Source organism: Vombatus ursinus, unplaced genomic scaffold (genome assembly GCF_900497805.2).
Source record: "Vombatus ursinus unplaced genomic scaffold, bare-nosed wombat genome assembly UNPS02014802.1, whole genome shotgun sequence".
In the NCBI taxonomy this organism is placed as follows: Eukaryota; Metazoa; Chordata; class Mammalia; order Diprotodontia; family Vombatidae; genus Vombatus; species Vombatus ursinus.
The window spans coordinates 15801134-15826537 of record NW_020954580.1 but is presented as its reverse complement, the minus strand read 5'-3'; the positions used below and the strand labels follow the sequence as shown (position 1 = coordinate 15826537).

General features: G+C 35.8%; 1 protein-coding gene across 3 annotated transcripts in view; it reads left to right on the top strand.

Annotated features, from left to right (window-relative positions):
- Positions 1-25404, top strand: part of MAP2 (microtubule associated protein 2) — a 376564-nt gene that overhangs the window by 253013 nt on the left and 98147 nt on the right. For all 3 annotated transcript variants that reach the window (XM_027873756.1, XM_027873755.1, XM_027873754.1), the window contains exon 6: positions 24066-24350. In XM_027873756.1, coding sequence (XP_027729557.1) covers positions 24089-24350 — 262 coding nt within the window. In that variant the 5' untranslated portion in view covers positions 24066-24088. The remainder of the gene's footprint in view (positions 1-24065; positions 24351-25404) is intronic.

Here is a 25404-nt window from a genome sequence, read left to right as displayed (position 1 = left end):
CTGAATTAATGTGGAACCATATCCCTGAATTTCCTTAGAATTTTTAACCCCTATAGCTCTGATCTTAGCTGGAGGCAAGAAGCAGCATTACACATAGCCAGGAGAGGGCAATTGCTTACATGGGGTTGCCTCAGGGTGTCGTAAAGGCCTTTGTACCTCTTTCTCACCTAGATACTACAGTAACTAAAATTCCACTGTTAGAAATTCATTCCTTTTGACCTTTTGTTTGGATCTTATGCTTTTAATACGTAAATATTCTTGGCATATTTAGTGTTTAAAAAAACAACAACAACACTGGACTAGAATCAGAAAACTAAGGATCTCTGCCTATATTTGTTGGATTCTTTACTGCTATAACTAACTGTGTAACCCTTAGCAAGTCATTTTTCCTGTATTGGGCATCAGTAAAATGAGAAAAATAGAATTGATGGACTCTAATGGTCCTCTAATGATTCTATGAAGTGATTTATACTAAATTGTTAGTGAAGTAACAGATCACAAAAGGAAATGTGACTACTGAGTATGCAGAGAGAAGAGAGAGGGTCAAAAGACAGAGATGGGGTACAAAAAATGGATGTGAGAGACCATGGATTTCACCCATGTTAGAATCTTGCCGAGAGCTGTCCCTGATTTAAACATAATACCACCAGGTCTAAGTTGGGACACCTGCATTCTAGTTGAAGCTTCAACCAACTGATTATGTGATGTGTTCAGAGTGGTCACTCCTACAAACCTATACCTTGTGTTTTCTCTCCTTTTTGCCTTTGACCGTGCTGTTACCATCCCTTTACATGCCCTCTCCACTTTTTGCATTCAAAATTAAATGAATACATTTATATCTCTTCACAAACAGTGAGGCAGTGAGAAGCCTAGGCACAAAACCTAACCCTACCGCTTACCACTTTGCATAACAGGAAGGCCTGACTCAGGCTGGCCCCCTGTTAGTTCAGGTTCAAGTTAGAAGGTTGTGAGGCACTCAGTTCATTCAACAGTCAACAAAAGGAGGCCTATTTAGCTATAGTGTAGAAAGGATATTTAATTAAAGAAGGATGGTTAGCTGGGGTAGACAAGGACCCCCTTCACCTCCATGTGGAAATGTATCTAGTGAACAGGGTGTGGTGACTGGCTTCTCATGAATGGGCCATTTTAGGGCCTTAGGTGACATGGAAGCCATGTCAATGTGGCCAGAGGCTACCAGAAAGCTTCATCAAGGGAGCTCAGCCTTAGACTTCTAGATTAAGGTCCTAGGGAGAGCTTTGTTGACTTTCAGGAGCAAATGCCTAACTTGCATGAGGCCAGAGGTTAGTTAGGATATTGTTCCCACCATATCTGGAGTATTCATTTTGACTTTCTGAGCATCAGTCTCTTTTCCGAGCATCTCTGAAATGAAGGTATTGGACAAGATAATATCTAAGGTTCCTTCCCGATTTAAGTCTGTGTTCCTGTGATCTTGTAACTGTTTTCATTAGTATACCTGCCCTATGACCCTTCTGTAGAAAATGACTCATTTACAAATTAGATCTCCCTAAGTTCTGAAAATGGATTGTTTTATCATATTAAAACCAAGCAAACTTTGGTTTCAAAATCAATTTGGGGGAGCAGCTAGGTGGCTCAGTGCATAGAAAACCGACCCTGAAGTCAGGAAGACCCGAGTTCAAATCCGGCCTCAGACACATAACACTTATTAGCTGTGTGACCCCGGGCAAGTCACTTAACCCCTATTGCCTCACCAAAAAGAAAAAAAATCAATTTGAACTTTCAATTCCAATAATTCCAGATTCCAATAATTTCCAATTTTATTTTTGACTGGACCTGTGATTTCATCAGTATAGGAACTCCCCGTGTAGAAATTTGCACAAGCTCTGGGACTCACTGTCTTACAGAGTTGCCTGGGGTACTGAGAGATTAAGAGACTTGCCCAGTTTATGTCATGGCAGGACTTGAACACAGGTCTTAACAAAATTAATAGTTGAGTTGTAAATGGCTTAAATATAATTTCAAGGAATTATTTTTTACTGAATATCTTTCAAACCAAAGTCTTCAAAAAGACAAACCTCATTTTGAATCATAGGTTGTGGGGTTTTAATTCATTTAATTATTCTTAGTCCTTGAATCAAGTTTGTATCTGCTCTTTTTTTTCCTCATTGCAAATGACAGCCCACATGCAAATACACCCATTTCCAAATCAATTAATCAACAAATATTTTTTTTTTTAGGCAATTGGGGTTAAGTGGCTTGCCCAGGGTCACACAGCTAATAAGTGTCAAGTGTTTGGTCTGAGGTCAGATTTGAACTCAGGTCCTCCTGACTTCAGGGCTGGTGCTAATCAACAAATATTTTTAAACCTTACTATGTGCCAACTATACAGTGTGGATATGGGTATTGGGGAAAATTAAGGTTGTCTGCCTAGTGTCAAGCAATCAATCAAAAAACATTTGTTAAACTCTTACTGTGCACTACCAAAGTATCCATTTGAGTCAACAGGTTTAGTCTGATTGTTAAAAACAAAACAAAACAAAACAAAACAAAAATGGAAAATAAACCACACGTTGTCCTGGTGGCATGAAAGTACAGCCGGATATGAAGTGATTTGTCCATGATCCCATCATGAATAAGGAAGAAACCCAGAAAGTGACTATGCGTGCCCAGGCACACAATTTTGGTCTGTACTGATATTTTTTAGTTAAGACTTTAATATTCTGTGGTCTTTGAATTCTTTGAACCTCTGTTTTGCTATCACCAAATACATAATAATTAATTGTATATGTTTCATGCCTGGAGCATTCCACAAACTTTGTGTCATATCAAAAAGTTCAGCAGAAAAAAAATTAGCAAGTCATAAAAATTGACCTAATTTCCAGGACTCACTCAAGAATGCACAAAGACAGTTCTGTTCAAAGGAATAAGATGAGAGGTGCATGGTTACTGCCCCAGTTGGATCAGGCCTAAATTATGAGGGAATTCCAACTGATAAGAATTCTCCATGTTCTCTTTTCCATCCAACTCAGTTGGCATAGTGAACAGTTTAATTTCAACTCAGTAATGCCCTTCTGGGTCACAATTCTGGGCACCAATGAGACAAGTCAAATGTTAACAAAGATTGCCTGCCCTAAGTGGAGAAAATAATCTTCTGCTTTGTGCAATAGGGGCAGGAAGAAGGTAAGATTCTATCTTTCTCCCAGGAAAAGAAAAATAAAAACATTAATGGCTACCATAGGTAGCTAAAATTGAAAACTTATTTTTGTTCAAAATATTGGAGACTTCATCCAACAGGCAGAACCACGTGCAAAAACTGCCTGGGAGCAATATTTCAGGGCCACTTTGTTGTTTGACCATGTGTAGCTAATATAGGGGTAGACCCAAAGTAGGTACTCTGCATGTGTTTGTTGAATGAATAAGTAAAAATGATAACAATAATAGCTAGCATTTGTATAGTGCTTACTGTATGATAGGCACTGTGCTAAACACTTTACAAGTATTACCTCATTAATTCCAAACATAGTTCAGACATTCAATTGACCTAGCCCACTGGAGCTCAGAACTCCTCTGCTGAAGGGATTCATCAGCCTCAGTCATTCCCAGTAACATGGTTTACAGAGGTGTGCCACTATGGCCATTCCACTAATACAATCTTAGACTACGTTAAGTTTGAGAGGCATAGGGAAGTGATAATGACATTGTACTGTGCTCTGCCCAGAACCCTTACTCCTGGGAGACTTATTTTAGGGACAATGTTATTAAAGAGTGTCTTCCAGAGGAAGGCAACCTAGGTGATGGAGGATGCCCTATGAGAACATCCTGGCTAAGACAGGACGCAAGGAGATGTGCTAAATATCTTTATTAATTTTTTTTAGGGAATTGGGGTTAAGTGACTTGCCCAGGGTCACACAGCTAGTAAGTGTCAAGTGTTTGGTCTGCGGTCAGATTTGAACTCAGGTCCTCCTGACTTCAGGGCTGGTGCTCTGTCTACTGTGCAACCTAGCTGCCCTGCTAAATATCTTTAAATATTAATTTGTAGGGTGCTCAAGTGAAAGAGGGATTGGATTTATTCTTCTCGGCCCCAGAACTAGGATCAGTGGGCCTAAGTTATAAAGAAGCAGATAATCCAGATATCAGGAAAAAAAACTTCCTAAAAAATCACTTTTCTTCTACCACTTCTGCTTGATCCCAACACTTTTCTCTTAATAATTGTTTTTTTTTTTCTCTTCCATCTTATAAGCACAGGTATTTTTAAAAACTTCATGTAGGTTGAACCATACAGAAATTAATTTGAATAATTCTTCATTTCTGTCAGTAAGGCTCTAGTCTTGATTAACTTTAATTATAAAGCAAATGATAAAAATAATCTAAAATTGTTCCACTAAAATATGTATGGAGCAAGTAACAAGGTTCAGATTATGTGTTTCCTTTAATTAATTCTAATGCAAATCTAATATGGAAGACTTATGTGCATTACAGAATTCAAAGATTGCTCTAATGTCTAAGATAACAGCACTAAAATATTCTAAGGTTGTAATGATTGGTACAATAAAATCCCACAGATGTATGAAAACATTGTTCCTTGTCAAAACATTGTCATTTTAAATAATATGGAGCTCACTTTTTGAAGCAACCAACATCCATGACATTTTTTAGAGAAATGTCATGAAAATCCTTCTCACCATGAAACTTTTGGAATGAATTTCTCATTAATAAATCATTTAAATGTTTCACCTGACTCCAGTCTTTGGCTTTCCTGTATGCACAAAGTATCTCTAAGTCTTCCTGCTATATCTGTTCATAACACGCGTAGGGTAAGTGCTCTCTGTGACCAGATAACTTAATGAAGATTTCCTGCCTTTGGTCAGGTACAGGGATTCTTAACCTTTTTTTGTGTTATAGACCCTTCTGAATGATGTTTTTAAAAGTACAAAATAAAATACATAGTATTACAAAGGAAACCGATTATATTGAAATACAGTTATCAAATTAAAAAAAAAGTTTAAGAACCCCAAAGTTAAGAAGTCATGTTCTAGATCAAGGGTTCCTAAATCGGGCCTTGTGGTACCAGATGTCTTTATGGGTTCGTGAGGCCCAGACCCCAGGTCTGCTACTCACTCACTCAGTGATCGAAATTGAATTCAGGAGCTACTGATTAAGTATCACAACTCAATAGCCCTCTCTTCTTATAACAACAAACACAACTACAATAATGATAACTAGTATTTATATGGCACTTTAACATTTGAAAAGTGCTTTACAAGTATTATCTCATTTTATCTTCAAAACAACCCTGGGAGGCAGGTACTGTTATCATTCTCATTTTACATTTGAGGAAACTGAGGCAAATAGAGGTTAAGTGAATTGCCCAGCATCACACAGATAGTTTCTGAGTGCAAATTTGGACTCAGATCTTCCCGATTCCAGGCCCAGTGCTTTGTGTACTATGTACCCTGTAGCTGTCAGTTCCAGGATGATGTATATAGTATGATGATGTATATAAAGATGAATATGTAATTTCTTTCAACTAGTGAAAAAATTTAGACATCCTGGCAATGAGATCATGACCTATTGGCACGGTAGAAAAGTAATTGACTACAAGTCAGAATACCTGTGCATGTAATATAATGTTACTCATATAAACTAACCCCTCTGAGCCTCAGTTTCTTCATCTGTAAAATAGGGATAATAATACTTATAGCATCCACCTTGCTAGGGCAGCTAGGTGGCACAGTGAATAGAGTGCCAGACCTGGAGTCAGGAAGACCTGAGTTCAAACCTGGCTTCAGACGCTTATGAGTTGTGTGACCCTGGGCAAGTCACTTAACCCTATTTGTCTCAGTTTCCTCAGCTGTAAAATGAACTGGAGATGGAAATGGCAAACCACCTCAAACCACCTTTGCCAAGAAAACCCCAAATAAGATAATGAATAGTCAGACATGATTGAAATGACTAAAATTGTCAGGAAGTATTTCTTTACTTAAAGCCAAAATCTGCATATTTGCAGCTTCTTCCCATTATTTCTCTGTTCTGTCTTCTCAGATTAAGAAGACCAAATCTAATATCTTTTCCACATGACAGCTCTTCAAATGCTTGAAAACAGCTATCACGTTCCTCTTAAGTCTGAACCTCTTCAGACTGAACAGTCTCATTTCCTTCTCAACCAATCCTACTCCGATGACATTTACTCAAGGCCCTTCATTGTTCTGTTGCCTTCCTCTGGATGCTGTCCAGTTGGTCAGTGTCCTTGTTAAATGTGTCACCTGGCACTGATCACCATGCTTTAGACAAGTTCTGGCCATTCATCACACCTGGAATGTACTTCCTCTTCACCTCCATCTTTTAGAATCCTTGTTTTCCTTCAAGCCTCAGTTTAGGCACCTCATTCTACATGAAGCCTTTCCGTGGTCCTTTGGCTCTTGGAGCCCTTCTTTTCTAAAATCATATTTCATTTATTCTACATCTACCTTATGTATGCACATATATGTGTATGTATTCATACACACACACATATGGATGGATGGATGCATGTATAAATAGGTTCCCTGAGGGCAAGGATTGATTTACCTTTGTCTTTGTATCTTCATCAGCTAGCTTAGTGCCTGGCATATAACAAGCAGGTGCTTAATAAATGCCTTTATTTGATTCATTTATTGATTGACCCATATAAAAGACAATGGGACTGCCATTTTCATAGTTCCCTCTTCAAGAAGCCAAAGATCAGTAGCTTTTCATTTTTTTTCATTTTTTTTTTTTTTTGGTAAATAGTATTCTATTTTTTCCAATTACATGTTGTGAAAGAAGAAACAGAACAAAAGAGAAAAGTCATTTAAAAAAAACAAAAAAAGAAAAATAGTATGCTTCAATCTACATTTAGACTCTATAGTTCTTTCTCTGGATGTGGATAGCATTTTCCATCACGAATTTTTTTGAATTGTCATGGATCATTGTATTGCTGAGAAGACCTAAGCCAATCATAGTTGATCATGACACAATGTTGCTGTTGCTATGTACAATGTTCTCCTGGTTCTGCTCACTTCACTTGGCATCAGGTCATATAAGTCTTTCCAGGTTTTTCTGAAATCCACCTGCTCATCATTTCTGATAGCACAATAGTATTCCATTACATTCATATACCACAACTTGTTCAGCCATTCCCCAATTGAGAGGCTTTCTCTCAATTTCCAATTCTTTGCCACCACAAAAAGAGCTGCTATAAATATTTCTGTACATGTGTTTTTTATGATCTCTTTGGGATACAGACTTAGTGTGATATTGCTGGATCAAAGAACATACACAGCTTGATTGCCCTTTGGGCATAGTCCAAATTTCTCTTCAGAATATTTGGATCAGTTCACAATTCCACCAACAATGCATTAGTGTTTCAGTTTCCACACGTCTTCTCCAACATTTATCCTTTTCCTTTTCTATCATATTAGCCAATTTGATAGGTGAGAGGTGAGTACCTCAAAGTTGTTTTAAGTTGCATTTCTCTAATCAAAAGTGATTTAGAGCACTTCTTCATATACCTACAGATAGTTTTGATTTCTTCATCTGAAAACTGTGTGTTCATATCTTTTGACCATTTATCAATTGCAGAATGACTTGTATTTTTATGAATTTGACTCAGTTTGAGAAATGAGGCCCTTATCAGAGACACTTGCTGTAAAAATCGTTTCCCATCTTTATGCTTTCCTTCTAATCTTGATTGTGCTGGTTTTGTTTGAGCAAAACCTTTTTAATTTAATGTAATTGAAATTATCCATTTTGCATTTCATAATGTTCTCTATCTGTTGTTTGGTCACAAATTGTTTCCTTCTCCACAGATCTGACAGGTGAACTATTCATTGCTCTCCTAATTTGCTTATGGTGTCACCCTTCGTGTCTAAATCATGTACCCATTTTGACCTTATCTTGGTGTACGGTGTGAGATGTTGGTCTAGATCTAGTTTCTACCATACTCTTTTTCAATTTTTCCAGCAGTTTTTGTCAGATAGTGAGTTCTTTCCAGAAGTTGGAGTCTTTGGGTTTATCAAACAGTAGATTACTATAGTCATTGACTACTGTGTCTTGTATACCTAATCTATTCCATTGATCCACCATTCTATTTCTCTGCCAGTGCTGAAGAGTCTGATCAGCAGCTTTTTAGCTGCCACGTCACACTGTTGACTCCAACAGTGCAGGGTGCCTGCACCTACTTTGTTCATGCTAATAATACAGAGTAGTTGAAAAAGCACTGGCCTTGGAGTCAGCAGATCTGGGTTTCATTGCTGATTCTGATGCTCAAAAATTGCAAGATCATGGGTAAATCACTTGGTCTTTCTGAGCCTCAGTTTCCCCATCTGTACAATGGGAACAATAATAATGCTTATGCTGCCTCTACCCTTTCTTTTGTGAGGAGTGTGCTCTGTCAACCTTTAAGTGCTATGGAAATTTATTATGATTTATTGCCTCTGGCAAGGGAGAGACTCCTTCCTGATACATTGTTATCCTTTAATTGAAAAAAAAAGTATTGCTATCTTGTGTTTTTAGGTCATATGAATTTCTGAATGTATCCCTATCTCCTACTAAGTAATTAGTCTTCCCTTTTAACAAGGAATAACAAAAGATTTTTTTTAAAAAAGTAGTTTTAGACAAAATTAATGAACACATTAACAGATTTTGACAGTATATACAGTGTTTTGTAATTTTGGTCATGTATCTCTATGAGATAGGGAGAGAGAGAGAGAGAATGGAAGAGAGAGAGGGACAGAGAGAGAGAGAGAGATGTTTTCTTATCTTTTCTCTGGAACTAACCTTGACCATTACAATTATATTCAGCTTTTGTTATTTTTCTTTCAAATTACCTAGTTCTTTCATATTACCTTAGTATCTATTAGTTATATATACTATTTTCCTAGTTCTGCTTACTTTGCTCTGCCTCTGCTTATATAGATCTTCCTTCCCCTGATTTTCTGAATTCTTTATATTTATCATTTCATAGGGCAGAAAAACCTTACATTACATGCACATATCACAACTTGTTTAGTCATTTCTCATTGAATGGGCATCTACTTTCCATCCATTTCATTACTGCCTCCAAAACTACTGCTGTGAATATTTTGGTGTACATGGAACCCTCTTGTCTTTAACTTCTTTGGGGTATATACTTAGCAGTGGAATTTCTGTATCGAAGAGTAAGGACATTTTAGTCACTTTTTTTTGCATAATTTCAGCTTTCAGTTATCCTTTTGAAAACAACATTGGGAACACAAAACATTTGAAACTCTAATATTTTACTTTCTTTTGGTATCAATAAAAGTAAAAAGTTATCAAAATTTCTATTAAAAATAGACAAGGTCATGACTATTGTCAATCCATTAAGGGTAATTATTTGACAGCCTGCTATGTGCTTAACACTGCATGATTCTGACCTGCTAAGACTGAAGAATCCCCAGAGCCATGTGTAATTCAACTAATCACAGAATAAAATGGTTACCTTTGACTTCATAGAAAGGGTATGAAAAATAATAAGTTGTTACTGAAAGTTCTTATAGGAAAGATGTTGTACATATGTATACAACCATAACCCATGACTCTTTTTACTGTTTCCCCCAGCTGTGAAGTCCCGGGACATTATGATTCCAATGTTTTTATTGAGTAAAAATGGTCCATTAGCTGACCCTGCTGGGCAGAACATTCCCTAGAAACATACTCTATGTCAAATTCATTATAAATATAGAATTATACGTGTTTAGCAACTAGCTCATTTTTCCTTTGAATTTTGTAATATTTTATCATCCTAAATTTTCTTTTTCAGATATATTGTATACCATGAAATGTTCTCTAGTGATGGCTGACTGGGCTTGGGTATTTCTCATTCCTGGAGTTTAATAGTAAAGCATAAGAGAAAAGCTGAGCTATTGTGACTATGGAAATTTTTAAGACAAGTGCCTTTCTGTCTAATGCCATTTTCAGACAAATCATTCAATTAACAATATATTAAATTTGACACTTGGGTTTTACTCATTCCATAAAAATCTGCAAGAAACCTTTCTCTCCTTGTGCCACCTAAAGACTTCTTTTCTCCCTTCTGTCCAATGGGGGAAAGAAGAAGAAAAAAAAAAGATGGATTAAGGGGAGGAGAAAATTGTACCCAGCTTGAGATTTGTTAAGTGCCCTTCTGGCATAAGTCCTCAGTACTTGCATCTTAGGAGCTGCCTGTGAGCACCTCGGTATCCTAAATGAAGCAGAAAATGTAGATAAAGGATCACCCTACCCTCATTCCACTATAGAACACATTTTGATACCCCTTAGAAAAATATTCACAGACTGAGAGAGCAGGTGTTCTGCTTATTACTGCTGCTGCATTGTTGTGGTTGTTATAGTTGTGGTTGTGGTTGTGGTTGTCGTTTGTTATTGTTGTTGTTTCCCAAGGCCACAGTGTGGCTACTCCTGCCTCGCTACAGGGAAAATCTGAAGACTAGTGGTCGTCTTTCTCTCTGATGGGCTATAGCTTATTGCTTGTGTCACTAGAAGCCTCCTTTTCATACTAGACACAAAGTAAAGCAGCTGTTTGTTTGTGTTTGTTTCAGAATTGCCAGGTGATCCAGTTGAATCAATACTTCAGCCTTCTTTTTCCTTTTTCTTGAGAGCAGCCATTCTCAAAAGTTTTGGTCTTGGGCCCCTGTGCTTTTACACTCTTCAAAATTATTAAGAACCTACTGCCCACCAGAGCAATTTTTTATGTGGATTATATTTATCAATATTTACCATATGAGAAATGAAAACATCTTAGTATTATTATGAAAAGTTGTTTTGATCTCACAAAGCTCCTGAAAAGGTTTCAAGGAATCCCTAGTGTTTTTGATACCACAATTTGATAACTACTGCTCTATAGTAAGGATCTTCAAACTTTTTTGATTGTGCTCCCCTATCAGTAAATAGTTTTAGAACACCCATTATTAATAATTGTATATTTACTATTTATGTATTATATCTATATACTATTATATTAGTATAATAATATACTTTGTAAGACTTACATAAAAAGAATAAGATAAAGACTAAATAATATTTGACCCTATGTAGGGGTGCAGAACCTATGGCCTTGAAGCCACGTGTGACCTTCTGGGTCCTTGTGTGCAGCCTTTTGACTGAGTCCAAGTTTTACAGAACAAATCCTTTTATTAAGGGGATTTGTTCTGTGAAGTTTGGATTCAGTCAAAGGGCCGCACTTGAGGACTTGGAAGGCCACATGTAGCTTTGAGGCCCCAGGCTCCCCATCCCTGCCTAGAGTTAAGAGGAAGTCACTGGAGTTTAGTGAGTGAGGGAGTGACATGTAACATGTAACTCATCTTCCCAAGCTCTGATTGGTTGATCATATACTTCTTAGGGTCATGCCACATTTATATGTCATGCCTTGGACCCTGGTGTACACAACACTCCCTTTGGAAACCACTGCTCTGGAAACCTGATTAATTCTCTTTGAATTTCATTCTGCCCTTCTATTGCTTTCCACTATTTTTTATGATTAGATGTATTCTTGCCTGAAGGTAAGGGAGACTAAATAATCTTTTACAGTTCTTGAAGCCTGAACAATGTCTGAGATGGAATTAATGATTTTGGCTTAAAAATCAATGTTTTCTATTTCACATATACCATATTCTACACTACAGTGGGTTATGCTGCAATGTTAAATATATGTATGTGTGTGTGTATTATTTTTTTTACTTTGAATTAGAACTTGAGCTAGGATATTAGACCTTTGCAGTCTTGAGAGCCATTTGAGATCTCAGTAAAAATTTTTAAGTCCTGTCTGTCATATTGCACTAAGCTAATGATATCCACTAAACTAGTAACAGATGCAGGGGCATCATGGGGGAATGGAAAGAGCAATAAATTTATAATCATAAGAACTAAGTTTCTATCACAGTTAGGCTTATTTGCTGTTTGTGTGGCATGTGGGCAAATCATTCTCTGGGCCTCAATTTCCTCATCTGCAATATAAAAGATGGAGGGGGCATGAGTCAGATGGTCAATCTATGCCCTTACTTAAAGGTCCTCTGCCCAAAGGAAGGTAAGTTTTGAAGGCTGAAACATACCTAGATATCTTGTGGCTTACTGGCCAGATTTCTTTCTTAAAGACCATGCCTTAAACCCAGTTCATTCTGGCTCTCATTGATTTGCCAACAATAGGTCTCTAACCAAGGATCAGTTAATGGTAATTGCTTAGTTCTTCATGGTTCAGAGTGAATGTAAATAGCAATTGTTTCTCTTTTGGCCAGAAACCCTGAAGGTCTTCCCTTCCTAGTTTGATTTTTTTTGGGGGGTGGGGGGGGATTAAAGGGTCCATTCCTTGGCTCACTTCTTAAACAGCCCTAATGCTGTGCTGTTAAAGACCTTAGTTTAAAAAAGGTAAGGTCTCTCACTGCATCCTGGGCTATCTCCAGTTGTTCTGATCCATATCTTGCCAATGGCCCCAGATGGCTCTAGAGGAGAAGGTGAGGCTGGTGACTTTGGACAGCCCTGCCTCACTTAAATCCAATTCACTTGCAAGTCATGACATCGTCTTCTTGATATCATGGTCCTCTTTGAGAACAAGGACAAACCACAATCCTATGAGCTTTTTGAATTCCTATGTTTGTCTTTTTTTCAGTACAAGAGCTTTTAAATCATATTACTGAATTATCCTCCCCTTGGGTTGTTTTGTAGATTATTATTATATTTCAGTACTGTACATTTTGCCTGTGTGAATGTTGTTCATACATTAAGCTCAGGGTTGTGGAAGGCAAGGAGGTGGCAGATTGTAGTAACCACCTGTAACTAAGTAAATAAAAAAGAATAAGTAGGTAATTTTTGTGGTGTAATGGGCCCGTCATCTGCATTTCTTAGAAGCAAAACCAAGAGGCAGGAGAAATGTCAGTACTGCTCGTTCTTGAGCTTTGTTTGCCATAAGCTTTTATTTCTCCCCTTTTTAAAATTTTTTGGAAGAAATGTGACAGCTATGCTTCATTTCTCTGTGGCTGCCAGACCTTAGGATACACGTCTAGGGAAATTGCTTTTTAAGTGAGATTCTAAGGTGGAGAAACATACTTACCTATTTCTTCCTTCCTGACAGTAGGAAAGATGGTATTCTTTCTAGTAAGATTATAGTATGGTAACAATCTGACTCTCTTAATAAACGATGGATTTCCAGGTGAGAACCATCTGTTTTTAACACACCTTGCCAGTGTAAGGGTCATAACTCTTAGAGTAAGTCTACAGAAGCATGCTGTTTGATTATCTTTGGTACAGTAAGTCTTTCGGAGTTCCTTGTCTTACTTTTGAGAGAGCATGGTATAATGAAATGATTCTGAGTCAACAGATTTGGGTCTGATCCCAACTCAAACCTATTTACTTGCTTTGCGAATTTAGGCAAAATATTTAATTGCTCTAGGCTTTAGTTTCCTCATCTGTAAAATGTGGGAGTTACACTAAATAATATATAAGGGCTCTTCTGGCTCTAATCCCTTTGATCATATTAACAGCAACAAATACAGAAAATACAATGAAGAATGGCTTTTTAAAAAAACTCAATAATATTGTATCTTATCCTAGTAGAAATCATACATTTCCACAAAAGTCTGCTGTGCATTTAAAAAGTCTACAAAAATTAACCAAATTTTTCAAAAACTAATGCATTGTTAGTGGAGTGGTAAACTGATCCAGCCATTCTGGAGAGTAATTTGGAACTATGCCCAAAGGGCAATCAAACTGTACATAACCCTTTGTTCCAGCAATACCACCACTAGGTCTGTATCCCAAAGAGATAATAAAAAATGGGAAAAGACCCACATGTGCAAAAATATTTATAGCAGCTCTTTTTGTGGTAGCAAAGAATTGGAAATTGAGGGGACCCCCATCAATTGGGGAATGGCTGAACAAGTTGTGGTGTATGAATGCAATGAAATACTATTGTGCTATAAGAAATGATGAGCAGGTAGAGTCTAGAAAAACCTGGAAAGACGGGAACTGATGCTGAGTGAAGTGAGTAGAGCCAGGAGAACATTGTACACAGTAACAGCAACATTGTGTGATGATCAACTTTGAAAGACCCAGCTCTTCTCAGTAATACAATGATCTAAGACATTTCCAAAAGACTCATGATGGAAAATGCTATCCTCATCCAGAGAAAGAACTGTGGATTCTGAATGCAGATCAAAGCATATTATTTTCTCTCTGTTTTTTTCTTTCCCACTGTATTTCCCTTTTGTTCTGATTCTTCTTTCACAACATGACTAATGTGGAAATATGTTTAATATGATTGTACGTGTATAGCCACCCAAAAGAAATTAGGCAAACTTTGATGTACATCTAGTATGGAAAAATGTGTGTATACTCTGTCAGTCTTCCTGGACACATGTGTATATGTGGTGGATAACACTGCCATCAGAAGTATTGTGTGAATGATCCTGCTATGTTATATAATTATCTCAAAAGAAACAAAACTAAAAATAAAATGTTAGAAATAAATGTATGCAGTGGGTTTGGGGAAAATTAATTAAAGGATCATAGATTTAGATTTAGAACCTGAAGGGACTTTAGTCCCTTACATACCTAGCACATCCCCCCTCATCTTACAGATAAGAAAACTAAGGCTCAGATTGGAGAATTGAGTTCACCAAGGTCATACAAGTAGAAAGTGACAAAGCCAGAATTTGGACCCATGTCTTCTCATTAAAAATCTAGAATTCTTCCCATTGTACCTTGTAGCTCTATATTAATCATATGGAATTTAACTGATTCAAATCATTCTTGAATGTACTTTGTTTTTAATAACTTAACAGGTTAAATTACTTTATGTCTGTCTGGGACACTAAATATTTTTCAATTGTAGGAATCCAGTTGCTTTTATTTTAGAATATACTGTATACAATTCACCAACATCGTTATGCCTATATAATACATATATATGTCTCCTTTTTACACACACAAAAAAGAAACTAATATATGGAGAGCTCAAATTATAAAACTAAAACCTTCAGTGGAATGAAAGGAAAAGTGGACTGTAATTGCAGAAACTTTTATTTTCACAAATTAAAGTAAGAGTAACACTGCTTTGGACATGTTGAGGGTATGCTTTTCTGACAAACACAAGACAGATAAATCAACTGGATACACTTTCTCTATACTTCTAGAAGTATATCAAAATGTTCTTTCATCATATCCTCCAAAGTGGTATATGAGGAACAATGTAGGTTTTTGTGTGTCGATCTTTTGGATGAGACCTTCAAGATTCTTGGCCTACAGTAAAGCTCTTTGGCAACATTGAGCTGCAGATTTGTTACTCTTTTGGTGTTTTTGTGACCTGATTCAGGTATGCATCTTGGAACAGCTTAATTCCATAATATGTCTAGCTTGACCATATATGAAATGTTGACTTTTACTTCAATATTTAGAGATCCATGATTTCATTGCTATGGGCATCCCCAATCCAATAACAAATGAAATCTCTCTCCAACTTAATAAATTATCTTAAAGAATTTTTGTGAATGAAAAATTTATCACTTTATGGCCAAGCTAATAGTAAGCTTCTCTAGACTTAATCAGGCTGGTCCTCAAACAACAGACATCAGATTCATTGATGAACTTTTACTAGAAATTTATCCATTTTGTTGGAAATGTTGTTGGAACCTAGAAGCAGAGGAGGATGTCCTTCTATAGCTTATAGTTGGCTGGTGTAGTCTTGGAGAAGCTAAGATCATATCCTACTACTACCATTTGGCTTCAAAATAGGATTTTAATGGAGGGACATTAGCATCAGAAACAAAAAATTAACTAATATAATACCTTAGCAGAACTTATGATGCCAAAGTAATACCCCTTAGATCTTTAATGTTCTAGAGGAAAGAGGGCTTGCATATCCTCAAAAAAGAGAAAGGGTTTTTTTAAATCTTTTTTTTTAATTATGAGCTTCACAACCCCCCAAAAAAAGAAAATCTCCCATATGCAATTTACGTTTTAAACACACTGATATTTTTCAAAGTACATAATAAATTCAATATGTTAACTTTCACAGATATCCTGCTTTTCTGCATTTCCTTCTGAACTTTCTCATAATAATCTCTTTTCATTTAAAAAAAATACTTCAATGACCCCATTTTCCTTCTTTCCTTTTCTTAATTTTTTTCTAAGACTTGCTGCAGAAGTTTGGAGACAAAAGCTTATGTTAAGTAGTACTTATGATAAGCAACATTCTAACAAAATTCTTTAGACAAAATGTTGTTATTGACGTTTAATATTCTTGTACATTTCTGAGCTCAGTGAATTTGAGTAAAAATGCATAAAATACTGTAAGCCATTTTGTGTTATTTGAAAGAAGCTGACCTTGTTTCATTATTCTTTTTGAGTGAAGGTTGGTTGTTTATTTCTCTGTTTTTGCTATTCCAATGGTGTTCACATTTTTCTTAGTTTCCAGACAATGAAACTCAACAAGGCCCAGCTTCAGTTTAGGGGATAAAAATGAATACAACGGTTGAATATATCCCCCAGTCCCTAAGAATGACATACTTATTGATTGATTGCTGACTGGTTTGCCAATCGAGCAAGACAGCTTGGTTTCCTTTGGACAATATCTTCCTTGACTCTGTGTGTGTGTGTGTGTTTGTGTGTGTGTGTGTGTGTGTGTGTTAGGAGGAGGGGAATGGAGAAAGGAAGGGGTGAATGACAGCATAGCTTTCATGGCCTCTGATGTATCCATGTGTTGTCAGTCAGGTGCACCTTTCTCAGCTTCTTCCCCTTCTTACCTGAAAACTGATATGTTGAAATCCTATCTTATTTAAACTCCAAATGGGGAGAAGGATGGCAATAATAATCAAACCTATTCTCTTTTCTGGGACAATACATTGTTTTAAAATGAGACTATTTAGCTCTTTTAGTACAGTACCTGGCATGTGGTAGGTACTTAACAAATATTGATTGATAAATCAACTCAAGTAATTGATAAAATATATTGCAAGCACCATAGGAGCTATTTCTAGGTGCTATAGGCAATTTCCAAAGACACAGACAATTTCAGAAAAATAAAGTAATCTAGAGGTGAGTAGATGGCCAGTAGGGAATCATGGGAAACCCAAGACATGCTGGGCAGCAGCTCTATGTGGTAAAATATCGAGGAAGATAGTGGTGATGATGATAGTAGTAACTGTAATTGCAATAATGAGGAGGAGGAGGAAGACAAGGAAGAGAATTATGAGGAGATCCACTATCATGGGGTAGGAAGAATGCAAAATTTAAAGTCAGAGGACTCAGGTTCAAGTGCTGGCCCTTCCACGTGCTACTTGTGTGACCTTGGGTAAGCACTTAACCTCATGCAAAATGAAGAAATTGGACTAGTCATCTCTGTGCTCATTTCTAACTCTAGAAGAAGTGAAGCATAATTCCAGTAATGAAGTATAATTTTAATGAGAACATCCTTTTCCACCATATGAATACCAATTTTGGTTCAGGCAATACGTTGACTATAGCCATATGATACCTTCCCTGACCTCAAAATATAAAAGTAGGAAGGCTAAGAGACATGGCATATATCATATAGGCAGGCTAGATGGCCAACACCTTAGCAGTTCATAGGAGTCATTCCTGTAACTCTGGGATCCAAGGAGAATTGGAACTTAAGCTATCTTGAAATGTTTTTCTCATTTTTAAATGGAATTTTTAAAAAGGAATGTAATAGAAAAATCCTCAGTAATTATAGTGGTAGTGATGAATGTGGAAAAGCTGTAAAAATGTAATTACAAAGCAAAGTCAGCAAAACATACATTTATTCAAGTGCCATTTTTCCATTTACGGTATTTACGTGATACACACAACAAATTGTTGCCCTGTAGAAAGCTGACTTTTCAATTAAACTGATCCAGTTCTCTAAGTAAAAAGCTGTAGCAAATCAGAGTAAGAGTTTGGGTTCAAATGACTGCTTTTCAGTCATGAATATACTTCTTCCCATTTTCATTTCTAATGGAAAGCCCAAGGAATTAGAGGACTTTATTAAAATCTCACAGGAATTTTTTGGAAGCTTTGTTCATGGTTTACCTTTGTCCTCAAATCTTTTGCCTTTTCGAATTGCCTGTCCGTCTCTATGTGTCTTATCATCTCCTTTTCCTTCCCACCGCTCTCTATTTTTACTTTCTCTTCCCTGCCCTCTGTATTTCTTTTCCTGCTGTAATAGAATCACCATAATTTGTTTGAAGCTGTCCTGACTGGCAATTAGCAGTACTATTATATAATCTCTTTTAACCAAGTAGAGAAAACTTGAGAAGGAAATAAAATATATATGACATTCCTAATGTACATTTTAAAAATATGGATTGTCCCAGAAAAGGGAATAGGTTTGATTATTATGTCCATCCTTCTCCTCATTTGAAACTAATTTGCATTTTTTCTGTCCCCAGCAGTGAACCCAATGTCTGTCACATAAGAGACATGAAATGCTTCTTGAATGAATGAAGGCATATTTGTACAATATCAGAAGCAAACCATTTACCTCACCTGAGTCTTGCCTTTAAGGTTGAATAATCCCTAATAATGTTTTCATTCGTGGCATTAAATGTCCTCATTCTTCATAGGGAAAGGTTCTTTTTGAGCACACACAATGGAATATCTGATTCCCTATCCTTCTACTTAATACTTGAAGCTGTGGAAAGGAAGAACATTTCAAAGCATAGGTTGAAGAACATTATTCCTTAAATGCTTCAATTGTTAGTAGTCTTTAAATGCATTGTCCCCAAATCAACTAGTGTACAATTTTCTTTGCAATAATACTTTTTAATTAAACTAATGAATGGATGTTTGTAGTTTTTAACTATGAGAATTAAGAAGAGAAAATAAAGAAAAATAAAAGGGAATTCAATTCTGAGAAAATGCAACTGAAGATATGTAAATGTCTAGATATGATCTTGATTCTCTAGTGTTTGTGCTCTCAAAATTGCCAACCAAGTAAACACTTTCTATGTCCTACGCAATTAATAGACTAGAGCCCATGGTAAGCAAATGATTTTAGCAGTTTACAAGGTGTGGATCATTTCTTATTGTGATGTCACAGACACTTCTTTTCAAAGGGTACCTTTTGTAAAGGTGCTGTCCAACAGACATTTAAGTAGAACCTACTGTATGCGTAATATCAATAGAAAACATTATCCCTGCCTCAAGGAGACTGCAATCAATTCGAATAGACAGGAGAGCATATAAGAAAAATCTCCAACACCTTTACAAAAGGATAGATCTATTGTTCAAGCTACTTTACATATATATACATATACATATGTATTATATGTGTGTGTATATACATATGTATGTGTACATATGTGTGTGTGTTTGTGTGTGTGTGTGTGTGTGTGTGTGTGTGTGTGTGTGTGTGTGTGTGTGTGTGTATAAAATCCTTCCTGAATTTCCTAAATAGAAATTGAGGGCCTTTTTGAAAAGTTTTTGGTATGGTATGGCAGAATGATAGGAAATTTACCTAATTCTATATGTGAACCTGTTGCTAAGGGAGGTAAATTATAGATAAGCTTACATATTGTCATCAAATTAATTCAATTCAAATCCAGGCCCTGTCAGATATTAAAATGTGGTCATGTGCTCTAATATATGAACTTTCACCTTTTATTGCCTGGAATCTAGGTCAGTTCCACACTATGCCACTATAATTCTGATTTTCCTCCTCCTCTTCCTCTTCCCATCAGAACTCAGACTTTGACTTCTATCAACTTATTTTTCTTAGAATAAGGGCACCAGAATAAGGCCGGCTCTAAACTATGCCATTGTGTTTTGACCCTGTCTACCACTCTCTCCCTTTACAAATCTCTATGTGTTATTTTCCCCCTATTGAGGTCAGGAATTCTTTTTCTTACTTGTATTTGTATCTTCAGATATAGCACAGTGCCTGCATATAGTTAGTGTTTTAATTCATTAATTCATCCATCCATCCACTTATTCATATGAAGTATCTGTTTGTCTTAGGCATAAAAGAGAAGGAGTTAAGGATAAAACCAAAATTCAGTTAAGCATCAATTGATATCAGGTAAGCATTCATGGAAAATGTATAGAATTCATCTTTCTACTTCATTTTCCTTAATAATCTGTTTCATATCCATTAGGATGAGAGAATTCTGAACCAAGAGTTTCCCTAGATTTTAGAAAGGCATTTGATAAAGTTTCTTATGCTATTCCCATAGAACAGTGATATGTGGGTTAAATGATAGTACATTGGTTAGATTTTGAACTGTTTGAATGACAGTACTCAAAGAGTGGTCATTAATGTTTCAGTGTCTTCTGTAAGGAGCTCTCAAATGGAGTGCCCCATTGATTATTGTTTGGTCCCTTCCTGTTTCATATTTATATATTTGTCTTGGATAAAGGCATGGATGGTATGCTTAAAAAACTTGAAGATATCCTGAAGTTCAGAGAGATAGGTAGCACAGTCATGAACCCCAGAGATAATTGCCAAGTTACAACATCAGGCTGAAACTAATAAGATAAAATTATCTAATAAGATAAAAGAGATAAATGTAAAATGTTTTATTATGGTTCAAAAAATTAATCTCATGAATATAAGATGGGGAAGTGTGGCTAAAATCACAATTCATTTGAAAAATAATTTGGAATTTTAATAACTTTATACTTTGGTGTGTGGCTAGATAGCAATTTCATGAGTATAAGATGAGGAAGTATGACTAGATTGCAATTTATCTGAAAAACAATTTGGAATTTAATAATTTTTCCTGGAAGCTTAATATGGGTCAGTTGTTTAATATGGCAATCAAGAACTCTGATGTTATCTTGGATTACACTAAGAGAGATAGCATAGTACCTAAGACTAAGGAGGTGATAGTTTCACTGTTATCTGTCCTGGCCAGACCACATGTAGTGAGTGTGCAGTGTTTAATTTTAGGTATAAATTTTATACCTAATAAATTGATTATTGATAGATTTTATACCTAATAAATTGATTGAAAATAGCGGGAGTCCTTTTGCTTGAAAAAGAGAAGATTTAGGGGTTATATAGGAGCTGTCTCTGAATATTTCAAAGGTTGTCATATAGAAGTGAAATTAGATTAGTTCTTCCTGGACCCAGGCAGAAGAACCAGGAGCCATGTGTAGAAGTTACAAAGACATAAATGTAGACTCAGTGCAATGCTCCTAACATTAGAACTATTCCAGTACATAATGGACTGCTTCCAGGGGTTGGTATAATGGTTTTCTCTGTCTTCTGTATCTCATCAATCAAAAGCAGTATGACAACATGTCTGGTATGTTGTAGAGAGGAGTCTTATTCAGATACAGAATGAACTAGTTGGTCTTGAGGCCTCTTCAACCTCTGAAATTCTGCGAGACTCTTTGATTTTTAAATACACAGTTTAGAAGTATTAAGATCATCTATTTTAATAAAGATTTAATATCAGATTTTTAAAGGGGGGAAAATGTTTATCATCTCCATCTCCCATGAATATCTATGACTCGAGTGATGACGTTTCTTATATATTGGTCTGATTTGGGATTCTTTCTCTGCTTAAAAAGCTTTCAACCATTCTGTATTACCCACCAAAGTTCCAACTCCTTAACTTGGTATGCAGTGACCTTTGTGATCTGGTGCAGCTCTACCTATTTTACTTTATTTCATATTACTGGTCACTACAGGCTCTAGATGCCACCCAAACTATACTGTATATCCTGTACTCCTGGAATGCCTTTCCTATCCATCTCAGCCAGTTGAAAACCTTGCCATCCTTTAAATTTCAGCTTATATGCTAACTCCACCATGAAGCCTTACTTGATATTCCTTGTTGGAATTGATATTTTCCTCATTGTATTTTTGAAAGTTTAATAAATATTTTTAAAATCTAATAGAATTTGAATTGAATTGAAAGTAATTCTGACTGAGGCACTACTGCCACCTGGTGACATTATTGTCACATTGCAAGTTCAGGGCTTTTCAAAGGGGAATAAATCTTTTCATGACCTTTGAATATCCAAACTTAAACTTAGCATACAAGCACCATTAAATTCAATTCAACAACCGTATATTAAGCATCTACCTTTTGCAGGAATTTTTGTTAGGAGTTTATGTATAGAAAATAAAATAAAACATAGTACCTGTCCTCAAGAAACTTACAATCTAATAGGAAGTACGATTTTATATATATACATATATATATATTATACACACACACACACACACACTCACACACACACATACACACACAAATAGCTCTCTATAATACCACAAAGACTGAGATAAGTACAAAAGAAAGGTCCAGATGAGACTTCTATAAGAAATTTGAGGACAAATAGATTACTTACAATTGGAGCAATGTGAAGATTTCATGGTGGATATAGGCAACTGTGGTGGGCCTTGAAGAAAAAGAAGCATTTCATCAGGCATAAAGGAAGGGGGAGGTCATTTCAGGTATGGCGAATGGTTTAACCAAAGGGCAAAGTCAGAAAAGAAGACAGTGATTGATGCAATGTGGCTGGAATAGTAACTTTTTGAAGAGGGGCATTTTGGGATATTATGGGAAGTTAGGATGAAGACAGATTATGTATGGTTTTAAATTCTAAAATAAGAAATTTATTCTTACTTGGTAGGTGATAGGGAACCATTGAAGATTTGCAAGAAGGGAATTAACATGAGCAGAATGATGTATTGGGAATATTGTTCAGACATCAGTGTAAAAGATGAATTGAAGAAGGAATAAACCGGAGGCAGAAAAGCCAGTCAGGAAGCTGTTAAAGTATTCTTAGAAAGAGATTATGAGGGTCTGAAATTGTGAGAGTAGAGGAGAAAGGAGGAAACAGATAGAAGAAATATCGCCATGATAGTATTGACATGATTTGACAGCTAATTGGGTGGATGGATAAGTGGTAGTAAATGAATTAAAAGGCAGCATCATATATGCTGTTAATGTTTTGAACATAGAAAAATCACTGTACTAGGAAGGATGATAACCGCTTTCATATCTCTACTTAACTACATACTTGTTGTGTGACCTTTGGCAAATCATTTAGCTTCTCTAGGGTTCAGTTCTATGTAATAATACTGGAAACTATATCTGATTCCTTGTGCTGTTCATAGGAATGGGTTTGGCATATTCTTTTGCACTTAGTACATTCTTCTTTATATTGCACATGCCTATGTACATCCTTTATTAAAGCCCATTAAATTTGCAAATCAAGCACTATTTCTTTTTGAGCACTGTGTCCTTAGCCCCTAGATTTGAGCTTTGCACATAGTTAATACTATCTCTTTGAAGATAGAGGATGGAACCTGATGACTTCTTGAGACCCCTTCTAACCCTAAATTGTACAACACTATATAGAATATTAGCAAGATTACATCTCAGTCTCTGATGACTTTCAGTGAGATTGGTTACTAAATAATTCCCATAGAATTAAATCTATTTTTCTGTTTATTTCCATTGTAAAGATATTGATGAAGTCACACACAAATCCAACATTAAGATGAGTTGAAATATTTTTCAAAAGAAGGCTTTCAGATTGTAATCCGCCCTGTAGCATACTGGGAGATATGTTATTGAAAATACTTTTGAACCAATTTTCACACCCTAGCATTTCCCCATCTATCTCTTACAAACCCCATATACAGGTTCTCTAGGAAGTTCAGAAGCTACAGAATTTAGTTGCAATTGTTCTTTTGTCAGAATATTTAAAATGTCTAATAGAGCTAGGTTACAATATTACATTTCACCAGTAGATGTCATAATCTAATTATACTCTGCATTGAACAGCTCTATGTTCAAGGCATCAGATTGTTAAAAAAAAAAAAAGTAATGCTCAACTTTATCAATTTTTTTAATTCTGAAAATCAATTAAAAAAACAAGTTTTTTGAAATGAAGGATGACACATATGTATTTTAATACAGTAGATAATATTTAGCATATGTCTGTATGCTGGTTGATACTGATGGAGATAACTTTGTTTCATTAGCTATTAGTGTTCTGTAATTTCCTAATTTTACTCATTAGAGATACATTCTATGGTAGGACTAGTAACATAAAACCTGGAGTACTGCTGAGATGATAGCTGATATTTTAGCCTATTCTAATTACAGGAGAGGTCACAAGGGAGAGAAGAATGGCAGATGACCGGAAAGATGAAGCTAAAGCACCTCACTGGACATCAAGCCCACTGGCAGAGGCATCTTCCCACCCACATTCACCTGAGCTTAAGGAACAAGCTGGAGCAGGAGATGGAATAGTCCGGAGTGCCAATGGATTTCCATACAGAGAGGAAGAAGAGGGTGGCTATGGAGATCATGGGCAACAGGGTACCTATTCAAGAACCAAAGAGAATGGAATTAATGGAGAACTCACCTCAGCTGAAAGGGAAACAGCAGGTAACTAGAGGCTCTTCTTTCTCCCACCTTGATTTCTGATTTGAAATCAATTTTTATCTAAAAAGGACTTAGGCAGCACTTTTTTTTTTGCTGTTAATGAGTTTGAAATATAAATATAAATAATTATAAATTATTATTTCAGGGAGTGGAAAATGAAAAAGGAGATAAGTTATGAAGGAAAAGAGAAACTATTTTCATAAGATAAGCTGACTATAACTATATTTTTTATTTCTTCTTTGTTAACTATTTCAACTTCATTTTATATTTAATAGTTGAGTTATTTAAGTGTGACTTCTCGAAAATCTAGTCACTATTCACATCCATCCCCTTTTACTAAGGTCAAAATTGTAGAAACTCAAGAGTTTTTGTATGACTATTTTAGGGGGAAAAAAGTAAATTCCAAATCTATTTGTCTCTCATATTTTTTTGTAATTTTTGTGACATCTTTCCTCTACTCTTAGGTAAGAATCACAATAAAAAAATCCTGATGTAACAATAATTTTTCCATTTTAAAATACTTCCAAAGCCTAATGATGTTGATCATGTTCTTAGATGTTACCTAACATGTCAACAAACAATAGAATGACAGAAGTGTATATTAGTAATTTGTAGTTTCTTATAGAATCACTCAAACTTTAAGAGTAGAAGTAAAATAATCAAATAAATCATGAACCTAAAATTATGGAGTAATAAAAGTTATGTTAAAATGATGTATTTAAAAGCCAAAAGATATTTTTAAATCAATGATAACTTTATTAATTTCCAAGGATTAAATAATACTATGTGAGCTGAAAGTTCCATTCCTTTTCCAAAATTGCTGAGGTGGGAAGAATATGATATGCTACTAAAATTCATACTGGATAATCTACATTAATAATGAGTTCACTGAGTGGCTGAGATCTGTCAATCATGTTGCTTTCTTGCCCATAAGTAGGGGGGAACCATTTCCATCCCTGAGCCCCACTAAAATGCTGCTCCGAAATTTAAAAAAAAATGTAAAGTACAATATCTTGGTACAATTATTTTATATATTTCATTATTCTGTGATTCAAAT